The 22,216-nt window shown below is 29.9% G+C and overlaps 3 protein-coding genes across 3 annotated transcripts; 1 reads left to right on the top strand and 2 right to left on the bottom strand.

Moving 5' to 3' along the window:
- Window positions 1-2,416: 2,416 nt before the first annotated feature.
- LOC106769848 (electron transfer flavoprotein subunit beta, mitochondrial) lies at window positions 2,417-5,893 on the bottom strand. Its single transcript, XM_014655627.2, has 5 exons — window positions 5,711-5,893; window positions 5,339-5,623; window positions 5,119-5,199; window positions 3,852-3,946; window positions 2,417-2,752 (listed from the first exon to the last, which is right to left on the bottom strand). The coding sequence occupies exons 1-5, from the start codon at window positions 5,777-5,779 to the stop codon at window positions 2,527-2,529; spliced, it is 756 nt and encodes a 251-aa protein (XP_014511113.1). The 5' UTR covers window positions 5,780-5,893; the 3' UTR covers window positions 2,417-2,526.
- A 4,092-nt stretch (window positions 5,894-9,985) lies between these two features.
- Window positions 9,986-11,870, bottom strand: LOC106771298 (RING-H2 finger protein ATL16). The gene has a single exon (XM_014657251.2). It carries the CDS (start codon window positions 11,286-11,288, stop codon window positions 10,212-10,214), a length of 1,077 nt encoding a protein of 358 aa, XP_014512737.1. The 5' UTR covers window positions 11,289-11,870; the 3' UTR covers window positions 9,986-10,211.
- A 9,064-nt stretch (window positions 11,871-20,934) lies between these two features.
- On the top strand, window positions 20,935-21,619 carry LOC106771568 (ethylene-responsive transcription factor ERF096). Its single transcript, XM_014657560.2, has one exon. It carries the CDS (start codon window positions 20,935-20,937, stop codon window positions 21,373-21,375), a length of 441 nt encoding a protein of 146 aa, XP_014513046.1. The 3' UTR covers window positions 21,376-21,619.
- Window positions 21,620-22,216: the final 597 nt, after the last annotated feature.

The following is a 22,216-nucleotide window of genomic DNA, read 5'->3' as shown; positions in this document are numbered from 1 at the left end:
TAGATTACATACTATATCAAATGAGAATGAAATTATAAAATATCTTCAAAAATTGAACATATTAAAATATATAAAGATATTTTTGGTTTTTTATTTAGTCTTAAAAAGGTAAAGTCTTTAGAATGTATTCTTTTAAAAGAAATATTCTTAAATTTTAAAAAATCTTTGAAATATGATAATTTGTTATATCTTGATAGATTAAATTTATTTTCATAATTAAATATCTTAAAAAAGTATAGGATTGAAAAATAATAAATCGATTGACATTCTTAAGAATATTTTTTAAATGCATATATAACTTGTACAGTAATGTTAAGAATTTAAGTATTGAAAGGACTTTTTCAAAACTAAATATAATAAAATTTTATTTAAGGTCAACAATACTTCAATAAATATTAAATAGATTGATTTTATTATCTGTTGAAAAAAGTTATTAAATAATTTTGTATGACAAAAATCACAAAAAATTAAATAAAATTATAATATATTTTAACATAAATTATTTTATTAGTAAATAAAAATATATCATTGTTAAATTTGTTTTAAATTTCTAAAATATTTAAACAACTCTTGAATAAACTCTATTTCTTACTTAATATCATATTATAAATTTTAATTCTAACTCTATCTTATATCTTGATCTTATAAAATAAGATTTATACTTATAAATTTAATTTATTTTTAGTTAAACGAAACCTTCAAACACCTCTCATAACATAGCATGACAAAACAAAGTTATAAAAACCTTCCAAAATTCGACCCCAAGAAACTAAATTCCATGTGTTTTTGTGGCCAAAGATACCAAATAAAGTTGGGAATTTGGTTCTCCGAATTCTGAGTTCCCTACTGCTACTGGGATCCATATTAGTGTGAAAAATAGAATAAATAGGAGTATTTAGATAATATTTTTTTAAATATTATTTCTGAAAAGAAAAAATCTATAGTTGAACTAATTAGATTGAATTCTTCAATTTTACAAATTATTTTCAATTTTAGTGGTTCAGAAACAAGTTGACATTACCTTACAATTTATATTTTAAAAGCCAAATTAACAGTTTCCATCAGTGCTGAACAATGTTTAGTGGTTTGATATATCAATTTTAAGATTTATTAGATTTTTTGTTTAATGCTTTTTAAAGTGCTGAACAATGAAATTATTTATAATTTTTAAGAAAAAATTGATTAAATGAATTTAAAATTATGAGTCAGTCATATATCAAAGACTTAATATTATTTTTAATTCAAAATTTTCTGTATATGCTATCCTTCTTTATCTTCTTGAATGTAAAACTTCATACTCTACTTTTAAATTCCTAACCATAGTTGTCCTTATTTTCAATTCTCCATGATGAGAACTTGAATTACGTGAAGATGAGAGTTCTCTTACATTATAAAATTAACCCACTAACTACACTTACAAGAACATGACTTCGTAACTAAAATGATCAGAATGTAGAAAATTACTACCAATCACGAAAAGTTGATTTTTGGTAAGGAAATAACTATCTGCGAAACTTCTACTATAAATTTAATTTATTCAAAGTACCATCATCAAAACTTGTCAGGAAGATGCCTTTTTCTAAATCAATCAAACAACAAAACTAACCAATTCTCGTATCAATGATTATCATTAGTCTTGTCTTAAAAATTTCAAGAAAATTTGTTCTTTAGAAGAGATGAAAGGACAACATGGTTACAGAAATACAGACATGTTATCGGACTGCAGAATATAGTAAAAAAACTTTAACTGGAACCAACTCTTATCATGGAGATTTGTCATTTTTTATCATGTGGTAATATGAGGACTTATCTATGCTTTTTTCATATAATGATGTTTCAATATCATATCCTAAACTAGAAAAACATTTTATAGATCGAGTAAGAAATGACTCAGCTGAACAAACAAAAGTTTCTGTTGAGTAAACAATTCATCCTGAAACCATCAAAAAAATTGTTCTGACTAAATAGTTTATTAGGATGAACTTTGATTTTTCATTTTTTTTAATTGGAAAACCAATCTAAATTTAATAAATTGGATTGGATTTTAAAAATAAAAAATATAGATTTTGAATTCGATCGGATTCATTGAAATGAACTTAAATGACTTGGATAGGATAAGATTATAAATTGAATATCAATATTTGATTTTTTTTCCCACACCTGGGTGCCTAATAACTAATGAAATGTCTCAAGTTTAAGTTAGTATGCATTGAACAAAATATGACGGAATTTAGCATGAAATGATCCTACCAAACTGAAATGTGTTTGGATAAGGGATTTAGTAGTAATTCTAAAGAAATTAAAATTAATTGAGGATGAATTGTTTTAAATTAAAACCATTTCAATTTTGAAATGAATTGTCTTTGAAGAATTTTTTTATCCAGGCACAGTAAAAAAATTGAAATTTACTATAAAGTAAAAAGGAACACCATTTAATTTATCGTGTTAATTGATCAAATGTAAAAGAATGTCGGATCATGATTATTCATCTTTTCTTGAGAAGTAACTGGGGTAAAGAGAGAATAATCAAATGACATTAGCCTCATTTTTTAGTTTGTCGATCAGCTCATCCACAGATGAAAGAATAACCCCTGCTTTTCTCTTGGGAGGTTCTGTGACTTCAACTATCTCCAAATCAGATTTGATTTCCACATTCAACTCCTCCGGAGTGAACTTTTTTATGGGTTTCGACTTTGCTTTCATTATGTTTGGAAGAGTCGCATACCTTGGTTGATTCAATCTCAGATCGGTGCTGCATGAAGAAAAGTCACCAAGTCATCCAAGAGCAACACAATATGTCCAACTATGTATATCAAGATTCCTATCAAATAAGTATTTATGAAACATTTCATCTTAGGTAAACGCAAATGGATTCTTATGTCTCTCTGCTCATTTGAATCACTTTGACTGATGTATATAGTTTACTTTTTGTGATCACACATGTTCCAAAGCATAGGTTTAACAGAAAAGAATCATCCTCACGATATTCCTCTTAAGTATTTGAATCTCAAATGAGGCACTAGTGACAGCGTTTCTATTGTATTATAGTAATGCATATGCAGTAAGTTGCTAAAATGAATAATATTATTGTGCATTTCGAGTTCAATTTATTGCTTTTTCTTCAGAGGGTGCAAGGACCAGATACCAGCCTGAAAATTCAGAAAACTTTCGACATCCTTATACTCTCAGCATGGTTGCTTGATAAGAGATAATCTTGTAAGAACAATTAAGAAACTTCAAGAAATTTCATCATCCCAGAGAAATTTCAAGAATAGTTATGAATAGATCAAAATTTAAAGATGACACATGTAACAACTTTGTTTTGTATTTATTAGGTTTGTAATCATTCATGTATATAAATTTCCAACGCTGAGTGCACTTTTACTCAAGCTTTACACTCAGTCTCAAAAATGTTATCTCCTTCAGTATCAAGCAACTAAAAAACCAAAAATAGAAAGGAGAAAACATAGCATTAAAAACAAATTCTACCATACTTGTGATTTCAAACACTCTCATGCTAAACAATACAGAAAATAAAACGAAAACTACAATCTTACATTTAACATGACATTCCTTCTTTTCAATCACATGCAAACAAACCAGCAACATTAGTCAAAGAGAAAGCTTTTCTTACCAATTTAGGGAGAAGTTAGTTTATAAAAGATTGTACGATGCTTCATGATCCAATTGGTTAATTGAATTTAGTTATGAATGAAATGAAAAGAAAGTAGAAAATAAATGGGTCTTAGGTCACCACCATGTGATAAAGATAAACCCAGATGAGAGCAAGTATAAAAAGGCAAGGCTTCTTAGAAATATAGATAGGGTGGATAAAAGAATATGACACTTACGTTATTACTGCTGGTAAGTTCAGACGCACAGTTTCTATACCATCATCAACCTCTCTGTCCACTGTGGCAACCCGTTTCTCTTTATCAAGAACAACCTACTGGAAAGCATCAGTTAGTTATAAAATAATTTGATCGGAAGAAAGAAGATTTCATATTTTAGCCTAGAAAGTATTATCAAAACAGGAGCACTGAACTGCAAATTTTCTTTGGCATCTGCTACAAATCTGTTCTATGTGTCTACATAACCAAAAATTAAGAAATTCTACCACATCAAAACTTGATTACTCTAATTCAAACCAAGCAGTATCCTTTCAAGAAAATCAAGTGGCAAATAGAGAGAACTTTACTGAAAGCAGTGGTTAAGTAACTTGATCAATAATTTTTGTTACAAAACAGTTTTACACTAGAAACAACAATGACCAAATTCTAAACTACTTTTGATAGAAAAATTGAGGTAAAAGGATGGCACAAGGTCTGATCTTACAAGGAATCTGGGATAAGTTCAATCAATGTTCAAGAATATTGAAGAGGTAACAAGAAATATATTTCAGATTTTTCACATTCAGTAGAACACTCTCGTAAACGAGTTTGACAAAACAGCATGATTCCTAAAATCATCTATGATACCCGTGTGGTTGAGGCATTACTATTAATACCCTTCGGTAGAAAACATTAAAACACATACAAATACCCATAACCATTAGAGCTTCAGTTCCCCGTCTATTTTTCTTTTTATTCCAAGATAATATCTTAAATTTAGGCTTTGAAAATCCCCAAACCATGGGTTGTGGAAAAGCCACTACTAAGTTCTTCGTTCTAAGAAGTTGGAGCTTTCCCACAAACCACTACTATCTGGGATGGGGACAGAACCAAGCATGCTATTAGTGGTTGGTTTGCCATATACACATACCCAATTTAACATGTCATGTATATACCCATCCTAAAATAAAATGAACAAAGGAAGTCCTATACTAACGCCTAATGACTTCACAAAGGCATCAATAACCCTATTCTTGATGGACAGGGCAGTGATAAATAGTAGGGGGAAAAATGAGAAAACCCAATCAACGTCATTACATTTGAAGGAACCCATTTGGTGTTCAAAGAAAAGCATTTAGCTTTGACCAAATTGGGAAGAATGGAGGAGAGAAACAGTAAAGTAATCAGAATACAGTGCATTAAGATGACATGTAACTTAAGCACATCATGGATAGTCATGAAGACATTGTTTACTAATTATGCAAATAATGAAATGGACAACGCTAACCTTTGAAGCAAAAGTCCCTTGAGGCCAGTTGAGGAGTCCTGCTACCATCTGCCCTGTCTGATTGCAATCATCATCAATAGCCTGTAAAAAAAATAGCAAGAACACTTTATAGAAAACAACACAAGTTGAAGCACCAATTTCTACTTATCCCCAGAACACTTGCACAAACAAAAACCTGAATTTCCACAAACACAAGAAAGGATAACAGTAGTAGTGATACCTGCTTGCCAAGGATGAGAAGATCGGGTTTCTCAATCTCCACGAGCTTTCTGAAGATTTTGGCAACCGAAAGAGGGAACAGGGAAGCAGTGGACTCGACGTGGATGCCTCTGTTGGCTCCCATGGCAAGACCCGTTCGGAGAGTATCTACGCATTGAGAGGGTCCGATGCTGACAGCGACAACTTCGGAGGCCAAGCCAGACTCTCTGATGCGAAGGGCCTCCTCCAGGGCGATCTCGCAGAAGGGGTTCATCGACATTTTCACGTTCTGGGTCACCACCCCCGTCTGCAAAGCGGCGTCGTGTTGAGCCAAATTGGGAGCGGAGAGAAAAAAGAAAAAGAAAAAAGGTGAGTTTGTGAGTGAGTTTCTTACCTTGTCGGGCTTGACCCTGATTTTGACGGCGTAATCGACCACTCGCTTGACGGCTACCATTATCTTCATTGTGATGGGTTGAAGGTGGCGTGTGTGTTTAGGTATGGAGATGGAAATGATGTATGGAAGAAGGACAGTGCATGTGCTCTGTTTGCTGTACCGCCTGAAAACTAAAAAAACAACACAGTTTAATCCGAGATGAACACCAGCAAGGTTAAAGCTGCTGTTTTAGAAGTTACTTTTCAAAGTAAAAGTAGGGTTTTGCCTAATTTCACAGTAAAAAAAAAAAGTACACTTGTTTTTATTGTTATTATAGCTTTTCTAACTCAATTATAATATATAAAAAAAAAAAAAAGTAGTGTGTAGATTATTTTCTCTTACGATAACTGGTATATTATCATAATAGAATTAGTAGGTAATCTAAATATGTAAAATAGAACATATTTATTTAGAATGTAATTTAAGTTACTAGAATAAAAAAAACAAACATTTTTCAATTTATAAAATTAAAAAAAGAAGTATTTTGTCTTGTAACATAACCATCAATCTTTAGTTGAACTTAGTGTTTTATCCAAAAAAGACTATTGAGTCATGAGAATGGAATAACTATGCTATGTTAAAATTTAAAATTAAGAAGAGATAGATTAAAGTTATAATAATTGATGATGATGAATTACTAGACATTTAGAATATTGTAATATGTTTGGGTGGAAAAGAAGGAAAATGGAAGAAAGGATAGACGTATAGAAGAAGTTGGTGGCGCTGCAATTGATCTTATCCAAGGTTTTAGCTTAGCGCTTATCTCACTCAACACGACAAACATGACCTGGCTCTCCATCTCTATCCCATGCTGCAATTGTTGGAAGAAGAAGAGAGGTTTGGGCAGAATTTAGTGGGTGCGTGAGATACATTTGGGATTATCTTTTCAGAATGTAATTTTTTAATATACTCGGAAATGAATCCAGAATATATTTTATTTTAATCATTCCAAAATGTATATTTTAAGACGAATTTCTAAATTTAGAAACGTATTATGTAATGTATATATTTATAATTATATTCTCAATTATACGATCAGATAAGAATTTTAGGATTCAAAAATAATTTTTAGAATTTTTTTTAATGCATTCGATGTGTATTTTCAAATTTGAAAATACTTTTCAAAATATACATTAAAAAAATTAAGGTGCATAGATAAGTTTTAGCTTTATCATAATTTTAACGAGGGCAGACGTTTATAAATTTTATAAAAAAAAAGGAGGTGCAAGAAGAAAAATTCCATTTGTAGTCGTTCCAAAGACACAGAAGAGTGTGGATGGGCAGTTTCTTTCAACACCTCCATGTATTTCTCCCTGTACCCCTACATTAATAAAATTCTATTTTTTATCTTTAAAAAGAAAAACTGTTAGACCCTGTACAATCTAAAGCTAAAACTAACTTCTAAATAATATAATTTATAGAAAAAAAATAACTTTCGAACTAACTATCCACAAACTTATTTTTAATTTTGAATTATATAATTTGGAAACTAATTTAAGAAAAAAAAATTATGAATTACATAATCCAAAATTCAGTTTTTACTTTTGGAATATCATTCAATAAGGATAAGATAGAAAGTTTCTTTAATATAGGTGCAGAAGAATGATATGGAGGTGCAGGAAGAAACTGACGTGTGAATACAATTAAAAAGAAAGGCCTATGAAGCCCAATCGCTGACCTGAATAAATGTGAACAAGAAAAGAAAATAACCAAATTATGAAAGGATGTTTCTTCCTTTCCGATAAATTAAAAATCCAAGCAACTAGTTTGATCCAAATTCAGCCACCTAAGCCCTATTATCTTAAAAAGACAGCTCTTTCTTATCATCATTGAGGAAAGGTAATTATGAAATAGCAGACTTTTATTATACCATAATTATTACTAATTTCGGTTATACTAATATTTAACAGATTTCATCCATTTCTTTTTACCTGTACCCGCCGAATACGCGTGGTTAGTTAATAGTTATAAAGCTGTTCCAGATTAATCAACATGTATTAAATATTTGAACATATTTTAAACTATCTCACATTCGGAGGGAAGGGAGAAAATGATTAGAGAAAAAGAACATAATTTGATATGTTTAACTAAAAAAGTAAGAAAAGTAGAATTAAAAAGTAATTAAGTTTCGTCATTATTTTTTTTATTCAATTTTTCATTTACTTTCATTATTTTATCTCTTTCCTTGTTTATTTCATGTTTTGTTTTTGTTTTATCAAACCTTTTTTAATTTTTACCATAGTGTTGACTTGTTTTTATTATTTTGTCAGGATTAATTTATTTTTTTTCAGATCGTGAACTTAAATGTAAAATTAAAATTTATTTTTGTTTGAAATTTTAATATATTTTAATTTTCTATCTTAAAAATAAGCCGGTGTAATTTTCTTAACTTAAATATATTAACTTCTATTTAAGTAATGTTAAATGACATATGAAATTGACATTTTAACTGAAGTGTGTGAAAACATTTATTAACAAGTCAAAAAATTAATATAATTAAATTAGAAAGATTATATGAATTTATTTTTTTAAAATTTAACTTCTAATTTTATATTAAAATTCATAGACTAAAATAATATTTAATCTATTTAATTTTGCATGTCACAGTATCAGAGTGTTTCCATACCTGCCGTTGTCACACCAAAAAAGGTTATTTTAGGAACGTGTCGAAATTACTTAAAGAAAGTTTTAGGAAGCGTGTATAGGCGATTCTAAGAATTATTTTTCGTATGCATTCTTGTTTTTGGTAGAATATTCCTATACACTGAAAAAACAAGTGAAAATTTCTGACAGAAAAAAAGAAAAGGCAGGTGGAATTGAGAGAAAATGATATCAAATCTTGAACCCATTGTGTGGTCTTATTCGAAGAACTTTTTTTTTTTTTGAAAATGATATTTTGACACTAATTTTTAACACCATTTTGACACTGTACATATGTCAAAATATGGTTAGACGATTTCAAATTAAAAAAAACTGAGACAAGGGTATATTTAGAAGAGAAAAATTAAAGTTTTTTTTTTTTAATTTGAAATCGTCCAACCAAATTTTGACACGTATGCATTGTTAAAATGATATCAAAAAATTAGTGTGAAAATATTATTTTCTTTTTTTAAAATAAATTCACACAGAAGAAAAAACGTTGAGCTGATTTAGAAAACACAAGACAGTGAGGACCCATGACATAGAAGATTATTTTTTCTGTTTTTGGGGATTACCTTCTTTAAACTTTTGGTTGTGTTTTTTCTCCCTTCCCTTTTTGACAAAGATGTAGCATCTCACGGGTTCCTGAAATGTGCAGCAGATCGTGTAGCTCTGCCCATGCTTACGTGCACATGGCCTTCAAACAGACCACGATTTTGGGGGACTCTATTATCAGAAAAACATAGCAGAGGATGCTTTCGACATAAAGTAAAACAATAGGTAATAAAACTTCGTATCAATCTTTACATTTTCCCCTCTCATCAACCTTCAGAAATTACTATGTGCAGACAAATATTTGGTAGGGCAAAATCATAACTACAACGATGATTGATGAACTACTACCACCAATAAATTTGGATGTTCCTTCATTACTTAATATAATATTTCAACCGCAAATTAATGATTGATTCTTACAAGCTGGAAACAGATGAAACTGTGGAACAAAAACCATCACCAAACCAACCAAATATGACCAAACTTATCTTTCCATCCACCAGCATTACAACACACACACACACACTGTGTACAAAAATATAATTTTGGTGGCTGAATATTATTATCAATGGAAAAAGGACTCCCACCCTCCCCCTTCTATTAAAATAAACCTTGGGACACCTTCATCTATCTACTTCATATGCAACCTTGGATTCTCCATTTTGGTATCTCTTTTACTTCTTTTTCTACCATTACTTTTACTTCAAACCCATATTTCCTTATTTCTATTATTTTTATGGCATGTTTGCGTTTCAATTTGATTTTTGTATTTCAATTAGGTTTGCATAACTGATTTTTTTTTAAAAGTAATATTAACATAGTTGCGATTGAAAATTTTTCAAGAAAAATATCCTATTTCAAGAGTAATAACATTGTTGTTTTTGAAGAATTAATGTCCAGTTACCTTAAACGCAACTAAGCACAAACGTGCACTTAATCGATCCAAAGTGGAAAAGTATATTTCTTTAGAAAGCTATTCTTTGATGATTTCTGCAATGATGCTCATTATCATATCTCCTTGTCATTTGAAGCAACCAGACAGAACCACAACACGAAGCCATTTTATACACTCAGAAACATACAAATACAGCAATGATGGTTTCAAGTTAAAATTAAATGCAATTGAATATTTGTGTGTCATACAATCCTATGACCTGTTCATCATCTAACATGGTAACATCTCTATCTCAGAAAAAAAAAAAAGTAAAGACCTAAGAAACTTGCAAGTTGCAAACATAATGGAAAGAGGGAGGGGAAAAGAGAAATTTCAGGGTTCCAAAGAAACAGGTTGCACAGAACTCCTGGATCTACTTCCATGTCCGAAGGAAAAGAATGATCTCTTGACTCTGTTGCTAGCACTACCACTGCAGCCTTCGGTGGTGCTGACTTCATTGACTTGCCTGTTCTGCAGCCTCAGAGCTTCTTGAACTGCTAAATAGAACTGTCTATCCCCTGATGAGTCCATGGAGAAAGACCTTCTGATTGGTTGCACTGAGAACTGGTTATCTTTAGCTCTAATATCAATACACTCATCTCCCATGCTCGTCACTTTATGCAGTTTCATTGCTTTCTTCTGCACATTTCCTTGTTCCAATTTCCTTGGCGTACAAGAACTAATAAGAGATGTTGGTGATGGTAACTCCAAACCATTTCCTCTCTCTCGCAAATTTTGGCTTCTGTCATGGATATTACCTAATTCAATTACAACAAAATCTTCATCTCCTCCTATGTGGTTTTCCCTAGTCGGAGTTTGATCCGGAGGGGAAGAAGACCTTAGTGCAAGAAGCTGCTCCACGTGGAATCTGCTTGTCAAGGAAATGCTTGTTCTACAGAGAGGGCAATTGGCATTGCTCTGAAGCCAAACATCTATGCAATCGATGTGAAACACATGACTGCAATTTGGTATAATCCTGAGTTTCTCATCTTCTTGAAACTCATTCAAGCAAACAGCACATTCTCCAGATTCTCTATCATCCCCTTGTGTCTTGTATTGAATCACAGGGATTAACCGGATCATTGCCTCATCCAGTCCGCGAGCTTCTGTGCCTGGTGAGTACATTGGTGATGGATCTTCACGCCTTCTAGATGGAGAAAAACGTCTTAGAATATCAATTCTGTGCCAATTGAGGCAGCATTTGATCACAAAGATGTAGTAGCTCACAAGCAAGAAAGCCGTGGCCATTATTCCTATTATGGCAATCGCAATTATGGGAAAACTGGTGCTAGAAGAATGCTGATGAGGATGAAAGAACGAACCCCCTGGACTTGTGACTGGAGAAAGTGCTTCCGATTGTGACACATGTTGTGAGACATAAATCAAGTATCTTCTGCTTGCAAGATCCATCCCAGATGTCAAAGACAAAAATGCAGACCAATCGGTTCTCTCAGATCTTGAACATAAGCAAAAGACATGAATAGAATGACTCCCCAATGTAAGAGTTTAGGTTGAAAATAAATATCAGCTGTTTGAAATCTAAAGCTTGTGTACTGTGTGTACTACTTGAGGTAAGCTATGATTGTTATCAAGTAGAATATGGGAGTGAACAGAGTTAACGAGTGATTGAAAGATTCAAGACTATTAAACCAATGAAAACTGGAGGAGTATGGAGAAGGGAGAAGATAGCAAAGCTAGATGGTGTTTAAATGAGGGTGGTGTGGTGGGGGTGAGGTGGACAATACATTAAGGTCTTGAAATTCAATGAAAATGTTGACAAAAACCTGTTTTCTTTATTAAGGTTGGAGGGTGGAGTCTTAGCTCAGACTACGGAGTTGGTGAATTTCTCAGAGGTTCCCAGAGAGAGTTAGGCTAGAAAATTGTTCAAGTGTCTTGGACACTGCTCCTATTATATTTTACGTTACAGCAGCGTATGATCCAATTTAAAAATTACAGACCTTAAACAGTGTATGACCGTCATGAACAGTGATAGCACCATGTGTTTAATGCCATAAGCATCCTATCATAAATGATTGAAAAGTTTAAATATTTCAGATTTGTATATGTACAAGCAATAGTTGTACTCTATTTTCATCATAATCAATGAAGGAGCCTACCAAAAAAACTTGTTATTGAGTCCTTAAAAGAGACCACTAATTTGTCATGGAATAAAAAACAGTACTTTTTTCTCGTTCCTTTTTATATTACATTTTTTGTCTAATATTCTCAAACTTCAATAATACACACTGCACAGACTTTCTAAATCATGTGTTCTACCTTGATGCAGATAGATCATAATTACCTAGAAATACTGCACACATATAATCCTTTTAGAAGAAATTTGAATTGATATGGATAACAACAGAATATATATATATATATATATATATATATATATATATATATATATATATATATATATATATATATAATATGGTATCAGTACGAACAGGTGCATTACATACTTAAATGTGCACATATTGTATGTTGCACAGTTTCATGGTAATTAATATGTTGGGCTGAAAATCAACTTGAGAATTTCCTGGCTATTCTTTTGAAAAAAGTGGTTGTCCCTACAGAAGAAAAAAACCTTGGAACAGAAATTTTTTTATCAGAACTTTAGTGATAATTGTTCTTTACATTCAATCAATCATTCACACGTTATTAATCCAAAAGGACAAAATGATCATTAACACACCCACATAGGTGGAGTTCAACTGAGCAAGGTACAAAAGAAAGAAAATCTGCTTACTGGTTTTGTTTGGTAATTAGATAGGAAATAAAAGTTAATTGTTTTTCTTTTTCCTAGTAAGCAAACCAGACATAAACAAGGTTAATGAAGAAAAAAGGGGTAATTTTTTTTCAACAAATTAAATCATAATGAAATGATACAGAAAAGGTGTGAGACAGGCACCCCCACATGCAGCGCACCATATGAGTCCTTAATCAAAGGGCTGACCGTTGAGGGAAGATGTTGACTGTCCGCCTATCTTATTTGAAAAGCTTAGGGCAGAGGAAGTGTGGCAGTGGTCTAACGTTAGGGAAAAATTTTAGGTGGGTCCTGAATTCCTGATGCAGTGGCTTATGGCAAAGTCAAATATATGTGCAGTGTTGTTGTGTTGGATATATCAAAGGTTTCAGAACCGACACATATTCACATTTGGCTTCTTCAAAAGCAGTGGAAAGAGATTGAGCAAATGAAAGAAAAAAAACAGACAAGGTTTCCCTTTTGTTTTCCCACTTTCAAAAAGTGTTTCACACATTAGTCAAAGATTTTACGCCTATGGGCCTTGTGGCGTCTGCCAGAAGAAATTTCCCCCACCACTTTTCCTCAACTTTTCATTAACCTATAGTTTCAAAATCTCATCCTCTCTCTCCAAAATTACCAAAAATCTTCCTTTGTCATTCCCTGATAATCTGCATTCATATTGCGAAGAGTGCTTCTCTTCCAATACTGAATAATATATAATTCCTTTACTGAGAAGTCGCAGACAGCAAGAGCCCGTGTGTAGTGGTGACTTCAGATACTATTGTGAATTTCTAGGTTGAATGTAACATATATGATCTAACTTTCTTTGTTTGCATATTTCGTTTTCACATTTAAAATTGTAACTGAAAGTCAAGCTTGGTCTCGAAGCTTGTTGACTCAGGTTATATTATTGGGATGAAATACTTTTGGTCATTTAATATGATGGGAGCACATGTGTCCCTGTTGTTGAGCATATACCTGCAGCTAGTTAATGGTTTCCATGGTTGTAGTGAAATATTGGACCACTATGCTGAGGAAAATAATATAAATAGTAACATTTGCGTGAGGGAAAAGAGGCACATGGATATGGCATGGAAGCAACAGCTGTTATTAGACAGTTTACTTGGGAAAAGAGCTCACACACGCAAAGTTTAAGTTTTTCTAAAAAAATCCTTAAATTTTCACATTACTGTCTCTTTTCCGTCACTTCACCGCGCTACTGGGTTATGCTTAATGTCACTTCTCTTTTTGGATGGAGGAGGGACGCTGTTCATTTCTACTGCCCAACAAATTTCATCTCTTCTTTATTCTACACACATAAACTTGCAGAGAAATGCATGTGTTTGAACTTCTAGTATCGTCCCAAGTTAGAAATTTTGACACAAATTACACTAACTTCGAGATAATCATTTTAGCAACATGTCATATTCGTAAGAACTGGGATATCCCTGATTTATGGTTTCCATCTGGCCTTACAAGAATACAACTTATTGTTAACCTATCAATCCAATTTAAAATTTTGAATCATAAAAATATAAAAATATTTTTTATTTTAAAAATGTACTTTTTTAGTAATTAAATAAAACATTCATTAGAATGTTTGTCTAGTAAAACTTTTATATCAAAATAAAAGTTACAAAAAGATAAAGTCTAAAAGATATAACTTAAGGTCTCAATTATAAAAAAAATGGTAACTATTTTTATCATTATATGATCGACATGATTTAAGCTTTTTTTTTTTTTTCTAAATTAAGGTCTTATATGAAATTTTTTGGTAGTGACTTTCTTTTTTTTTCTCGTTTTGAGTGGGAACATTAGTGGTTAGTATGGAAGGCAAAAAATTTTATACCGACAAAAATCCGCAACAAATAGTTAATACCCGCGAATATTTATTATTGTGGATAACGAATATTTTAATATTCACTTATAAACAAGTTAGGTGTGAGTGTTAAACTATTTGTATTCTCAGATATCCACTACTTGCAAAAAATAAAAAATCAAAATTTAATTTATATTTTATTAAATTAAATTTCATTAAAATTAACATTAATTTATATTTTACAAGGTTAAATCTAATTAAAATTTAATTTTAATTTATATTTAATTTAATTTTAATTTATATTTAATTTAATTTTTATATTTTATATATTTTTTGTAATTCTATTTAAATTTTATTTTAATAATTTATAAAAATATATTTTTTTAAAACATTTGTGCTATATGTCGATATCCACGGATATCGGATATTCGTGCAGATAACGAGTCAGATAAAGGATGAATTTTTTTTTTTTGTCGAACCAGATTACAGATAGACACTATCTATACCCAATTCGACTCTTTACTGGTGATTAGTCATTTAAAATATTTAAAGTTTGGTGAAAACGTGTTAAATTATAAATTGTATTTCCCAAATATAACTTTACACAAAAAGAAAAAACTAAATAATAAAGACGTGTTCAGGTAAACATCAAAACGTCAACACTGATTGTGTATCAGAAAAACATCAATATAACAAAAACATTCAAATAGTATTGTATTCTTCTCAAGTAACTTCCTCAACGCAACTAATAAATAAATAAATAGATACTAGAATACGTGAACTACAAGTGTGCCTTGTCATCAATAAATACTCTCTTTTTTTCGAACACATTTTCTTGTCTACTAATTATTTACAATATGCAGCGGACTCTATGTATTTTCGGACTCATGTTCATGAAAAGGGTGACCAAATTGTGTTTCCATTAATTCATTGTTGAAAATGAAAATGTAGGAAGCTCCTATATAAAAGATGCTATCCATAACACAAATATATTTAGTTTCCCGTTACAGAATTATTTTAAATTTCAATTAGTAGTTATTTTATTTTTAAAAATACTTTGTCATACAATAATTTATCTATAGGTTTGAAAGAGACAATTAAGGGATTCATGTCCAAATGTTATTTTAAGTTATTTAAGGATTCAGTTCAGTGCCACAAATATTTATGAAAATTTAAAGTGAAATTCCTATCACATGATTGCATGGAATATGTCAAATCAACAACCATCTTAGTTTCTTAGTGGAAAAATAGAATGAGAAATTTTTTAACTCTTTTTTACAACTTTTTAATAACGTGATATTTTATAATTGGTTTGTTTCAAATATTTTTTTAAAATAAATTCAAACAGATCAATAAAACAGTAATATGTGTTCTATTGTAAAAAAATTATTAAAATATCATTATTACCCATTGTAAAACGCAATGTTCTTATGTTTCACATTATTAGTTGTGTTTAAACAAAAGGAAGAAAAATATATATTTGTTATTTTTAGGGTTAAAGACATTACTGAGTTCACTTGGTTTCCAATGTGCACGTGTCTTCACGTGTTCTTCTGACCGTCCTTACAAGGAAAATAGTTCCCTTCCTATTAAGATCTCTGCCACTCTGTACCTTTTTAAATCCACGTGAGAAAATACAAAATTTTGCATGCATGACTTTGTTTAATTTCTTTATTAACTCAATCTGCATATAATTGTTTATTTTTATTTATTGGTCAACATAAATTACTTTACTTACACTTGTATTTTCTTTTGGAAAATTCTTAAAATTAATCTTTCATTTAAATAGAAAAAGTTAAATGGAGATCAGTTTAATTATACATCTAATTATATTTAAGTAAAATAAAATAAGTTAATTAATTCTATCTCACTTTAAAGTTAACTTTTTGTTTTCACGTCAAAGGAATAAGAAAATAAAGTGATAATTTTTAATAGAAATTTTAATTTATATTAACGATGAAATGAAAGCAAATAAACCAGAGTAAAAAAAATATAAAGTTTTGCATTTGACTAAAAATTTAAGTTTTGCATTCTCAAGTTTGTATAGACAAAAGTTTAAGTAACTAATCACTTCTTCCCTAATTTAAATAATTTATGGTCTTCCAACATGTATGATCTGGTCAAATCCCAAAATGAGTTGGATATCTTAAATTTATTTTAACTTTCACTTCAAAATTTAATACCTTATCCCAAAAATAATATATATTTCTTCTTCTAAAATCTATTCCCATCAATTCATAAAATAAAAAACTTCTTAATCAATATTGATTTTAAGAGTACAAAATCTAGATCTCGGCTCAATTAACAATTGGACTCAATTACTACCTCATGTCCCATCTCAGGTTATTGACTTGGTCAAAGTCATTATGTTCAATATTTCTTGAGTTAAAGAAAGGTATTCTTATAATTAAAAACTGTGAAAATAATATATTTTTTTTAAGTTATTGATGGTGTTTTCATTATAAAAAAGAATCAAAAGGATTCAACCAACTTGTCGTTTTTTTTTTAAATTACAACTTATAATACTAATTAGTCTGAATTTATTATATTATATATTGGGACATGGAAGGAATTATAATATATACTTTAATTTATTTTTAAGTACATTATTTTTAAAAGATTTTACGTTGATTATATTATAACTAATATTTTTATTTTATTGTTGATATTTAAAAAAACTAATTTTATTATTACAATCAATTTTTTTAAGATCTAAAATCTTGAACTTTAAGTCATGTCAGTATATTTCAATGATATATATATATTTTTTTTATAAATTTAAATTTTAAATTTTAAATTTTAAGTTTTAAAATAGTGATTTTTTAATGTAACTTAATCGTATAATTTTTAACATTATTTTTTTTCTACAATATCGAGACCTTCAATTTCTAAATTGGTGCTATGAAGAAATTTTTATAACTAGGACCATATATAAGGTTATGAGTTTAACCATAAAAGTCTAATAAGATATAAAATTTATAACTATGAATTATAAAAGTAAATGAGATGTTTTCTATCTTAAAAATATAAATAATTAAATAAAATATTAATTAATTAAAATGTAATTTTTGAGAGATCCGAGAATCAAATAAAAAAGTAATTAAAGTATAGATCTTTAAAATATCATTATAGTAAAAGTTATACAAAGATCTAAAAGAAACTAAAAAATAAAGACTTGCAAAGGAGATAGTTTAGTATGTTTCTTTAATATTTTAAAATAAATCTTAAAAATGAAAGTTGCGTTATTAAATCAAATATTATAACGTATGGAAATTGTGTTACAAAAGTCTATAAAGTTGTTTAACGCTGATAGAGTAAACCTTTTAAGGCTAATTAGTGAAAATATACGTGATGTGTGTTGCTTTTTTTTTTATGATACCAAAAAGTAATAAAATTATTATTATTATTATTATTATAATTAAAAGACAAATTTTAATAATTTCGTTATAATTTTTTTATTGTTTTTGTAAATAATTTTATTATAAATAGGTATTTTAGTTTAAAAAATAGTTATTTTTTTTAAAAGTCGAATAAAATTGAAAGAATAATTAATTTAAATCGTAATAATATTTAAAAGATAAAACTGAAAACAAAATGTATATATCAAAAAATTGTGAGGAATCTTCTTTGTATGATAATATAGTTAAATTAAGTAGTTTATAAAATTATTGTTTGCATATTGAACAAGATTTGTTCGTCTCAGCATTTCAATTAGACTACTTTATACTTCTTGAATTTAACATACACAAATCATGCCTAATAGAAAAACTGAATCAAGTTAAATTTGAAAGAACTACAACAAATATGCATTTTTACCATGGTTTATTAACTTTATTCAGATTATATATCATAATTATGAAACATATATTTGATAGTTAAGATGCAACATAAAAATTAGAAATCGCAATAGATATTTTTATGTAAATTTAAACAAGACAATGATTAAATCATATCCCTTACAAATTAACGTATATCTTGATAACTATTTTTTTTATATGGATGAACTAAAACAAAATATTGTCAAAGTGCAAAATAAAATACAAATTTTACAATATAACAACAAATAAGTACGCAAAACATTATAAACTTAAAATAAACGACTTATTTTTATTTTTTTCAAATTACATCTGAAGTCGCGTTGTATCTGCACCTTTACTATCTATTACCAATATTTTCATAAGACCTTCAACATGCCATATATAATTATCAATTGAATAAATTGTCCACATATAATAATATATATTATTATCGATGTAAATCTTCTAAAAATGTTAAATTATTTGTATTTTTTCAGTTATGTATCTATAAAAAAAAAAAATACTTTTTAAGACTAATCGATTATAAGATGTTAGAAAAATAGATTAAAGTTCTGATACAAAATTTTGAAGAAAAAAAAAAGAACAAACAGTGATAATTAAACTTCCCTTAAAATGAATCAACCGTGGCTATGGAACTGGTATATATATGATATATGGTCTAAGATATTACATGATAGATATTACAGTTTGCATCACCTTCCCCAACTCAAATGATTTTTTGGCCTTCACCCATTATCCACTTCTGCTCTATATGCAGACTCAAATGTGTTCTAAGCTCCATAAATGTTAGTCATGGAGTTTTGTTCGAGATACCCTCCGGTACTTGATATTTGACTTTCATCATTACCCTAATAACAAAACCATTTATGGTAATATCCGTACTTTTATATATATTGCTATTTATCAGACTTACTGAAGAAAACATATTGTTTAATGAAGAAAAAATTGAAAAAAGAAAAACATATATTTTTAATGAAGAAAATTTTGAAAAAAAAAACGAGTTTCTTTTAAAAAATAAACTTTTACAAACATTTGGCTTCTAGTTTACCTTCTTTCTGTTTTGTCCAAGAACATACCACTCCAATATTTCAATATAGAAATAACTTTTAAAACTTAAAAGTTATTAAAAAAACTTTATTAAGTTTAAAATAAATTTGAAATTAAAAATGAAGGTAAATATTGCCCTGATATCTCATATAATTCACCATTGTTTGAAAGCAAAAGGAATGGTGTCGAGCCCAATTTTGTAGAACATGCCAAAAAACCGTGGCCAACAATATATCACTTTATTGGGCCTATCCCTATTGTAAGCTTTGTGGTAAGAATGAGATTCGAGTCTATGTGAGTCCACTCGATAAATATTCATATATACATTTTTAAAATTAGTGCCATTTATCGACAACAAAATATTCTTATTTTTTCAAAAGTGACCATCATATATATTGAACTTGCTTAGCTCCTTTTTATGCTTCAAAGACTCTAAAAAGGCTTGTTCTTATTCACTGAACACCTCTGCCAATAGTAAATTTGTTCCGAATCATATTAATCAAGATATTCACCAACTTTAGACACTTCTACTTTCCAACGTACAAGATTTTGTCTTTTCCTTTAAATAACAAATAAAAAAAACTATTTTAAATTCAGGGTTAATTCTTTTTTATTCTGTTATATGGATTTGGACATATTCCAGATTATGGCCCAGGTAATTTTTAAGTTGTTTTAAGGTTCTCATATTAACAGTTTAAATTTTGATGAAACGGCTACTGATCTCACACCCAGCACCCTGAATCAAACAATTTGAAAATAAAATCTTATTGAGTCTAACTTCATTTATACATTGTTCAATTGTTGCTCTTCTTTCATTTCAATCAATAACTTGTAAATCATATTCTGATTCTTGCACCATTTGTAGAGAATCTCATTCAATCCCTCCAAGAAGACAACCCAGCCTCAAGATTCCCCATCCTTATAGTGCTCTTCAACATTCATTTGCATTAAGAATTTTTAATATTAATAAATTCATAATTCTACAGTATTTTTCTAGAACCAGGTTCTTTCTAGAAGAAAAAAAAAGATCATCTTACAGTAGGAAACCTAGTTCCTTCTGCAGAAAAAAAAAAATGTGGTGGGTACTGTGTCAGAAATTATAATTATATGCTCTGAGATCATTAGAATATTGATTACCTAAGTAAGCATAAATAAGCAATCTGACTTCAGAAAATGGCAGAACTGAAGAACACAAGTACTAAAGACCTTGCCACGTTTGACCTTTTCAACCAAGTTGCATAAAATTGATGAAGGTGGGGTTACCTTTACTTTTAATTATTGAAATTTTGGTTTCAATATTTTTGTGAGCCACAAAGTGGTATTTGTTTGCTTGTAAAATGAATTCCCGAACAACGATGGGTAAAAGGCATTTAAAAGAGATAATGCTATTAGAATGAAAAAAGAATTTCAAAACTTTGCAAAGCCACCACCTTGACCATCCAAATACAATGGACACAAAACTTTTCAACATCGGTCATTGGTTTCAATAGCAGAAACTTCTTATCGTCACGTGCCAACAATTCTCATGTGGCCTAATCAAATAAAGTCTCTGCACTGTGTTTACATTTTTTCAACCGTATATAACACCTCAAATCTCCTCCTGCCTTACCATGCATGCAAACCATGGATGAGGAAGGATCAAGGGGAAAAACCAAGGAGGAGCCTGGAGATGTCCGTTACCGGGGGGTTCGCCGGCGGCCCTGGGGGAAGTTCGCCGCCGAGATTCGAGACTCCACCAGACAAGGCCAAAGGGTGTGGCTGGGAACTTTCAACACGGCGGAGGAAGCAGCCAGAGCCTATGATAGAGCTGCTTATGCCATGAGAGGTCCATTCGCAATTCTGAACTTCCCTGAGGAGTACCCTATGACTGCTGGTGGTGCCACTAATGCCGCCACTCATTCCTCTGTTGCTTCATCGTCCTCATCCTCTTCCTCCAGGCATGCAAATGTGGAAGCCAGAGGAAGAAGTGAGCAAGGAAGACAAGTGTTTGAGTTCGAGTACTTAGACGACAAATTGTTGGAGGAGCTTCTAGACTTTGAGGACAAAAAGAAAAGGGGCCCCTGAAAAGGAACAACCACCATATATACTACGTACTGTATCAAACTATGTCTTTTCATAATTTCTGTGAGTTCGTATTTACTTCCTTCTAGTAAATTTAAACACATGATTACATGTCCCACAAATGCTTCCAACCATAGTATAATTTCTCTGTCAAGAAGTTACCATTCCAACGATAATGTTTTTGGAGACAATGCTACTAGTTCTAGTGCCAATTATGCATGTATGTCTAATATTTAGTAATATACGGAGATAAAGTATATCCATCCCCCGTCAAGTTTCTCGATGATGCTTAATTTCACACATCTTTGAGCACAAAAGAGAATTTAACCATTGTTTATTACGTATGTAAAAATAGGCCAGGATCTACTTTTAAATAATTAGTACAAAATGAACACTCATTATATATATATATATATATATATATATATATATATATATATATATAAAATATGTCATAAGATTTATTTTTTACAGAGAGAAATAACAAATTTTTTTCATAATGACAAAGAGTCACAGTAAGTAATCTAAGCTATTGGTTACCAGAACAACACTTAAGGTATCGTTCATATATGCTAGAATACTTAGATATGTATATAACTAATATAGACTATATATAATGCATTCACAAAAACTCCAGAAAATCTGACAGTTCTACTTTGAATCTATATGAGAAAAAACATATTTTTAAATTTAGTTTGAACGTAGCACCATGATTTAAATTCAACATTTTCAGTTATTTTCCACTGAAGGTTGACTAATCTCATTAAAAAACAGAATTTTGCATTTTTTTTTTCTTTTTTACAATTTCCCATATGCATGTTTCCACAAATGAGATGCATAATCA

The sequence above is a fragment of the Vigna radiata genome, chromosome 8 (assembly GCF_000741045.1).
Source record: "Vigna radiata var. radiata cultivar VC1973A chromosome 8, Vradiata_ver6, whole genome shotgun sequence".
In the NCBI taxonomy this organism is placed as follows: domain Eukaryota; kingdom Viridiplantae; phylum Streptophyta; class Magnoliopsida; order Fabales; family Fabaceae; genus Vigna; species Vigna radiata.
This window is presented reverse-complemented; position numbering and strand designations above follow the sequence as displayed.

What these genes read in the sequence shown, in the direction of transcription:
- LOC106769848 (XM_014655627.2), bottom strand. Translation starts at nt 5,779, where the DNA reads ATGAAGATAATGGTAGCCGTCAAGCGAGTGGTCGATTACGCCGTCAAA. An exon ending in TTCTCATCCTTGGCAAGCAG is followed by an intron (nt 5,200 to 5,338) that starts GTATCACTACTA and finishes TTTTTTTTACAG; the next exon opens with GCTATTGATGATGATTGCAA. An exon ending in AAGGGACTTTTGCTTCAAAG is followed by an intron (nt 3,947 to 5,118) that starts GTTAGCGTTGTC and finishes GCTTTCCAGTAG; the next exon opens with GTTGTTCTTGATAAAGAGAA.
- LOC106771298 (XM_014657251.2), bottom strand. Translation starts at nt 11,288, where the DNA reads ATGGATCTTGCAAGCAGAAGATACTTGATTTATGTCTCACAACATGTG.
- LOC106771568 (XM_014657560.2), top strand. Translation starts at nt 20,935, where the DNA reads ATGGATGAGGAAGGATCAAGGGGAAAAACCAAGGAGGAGCCTGGAGAT.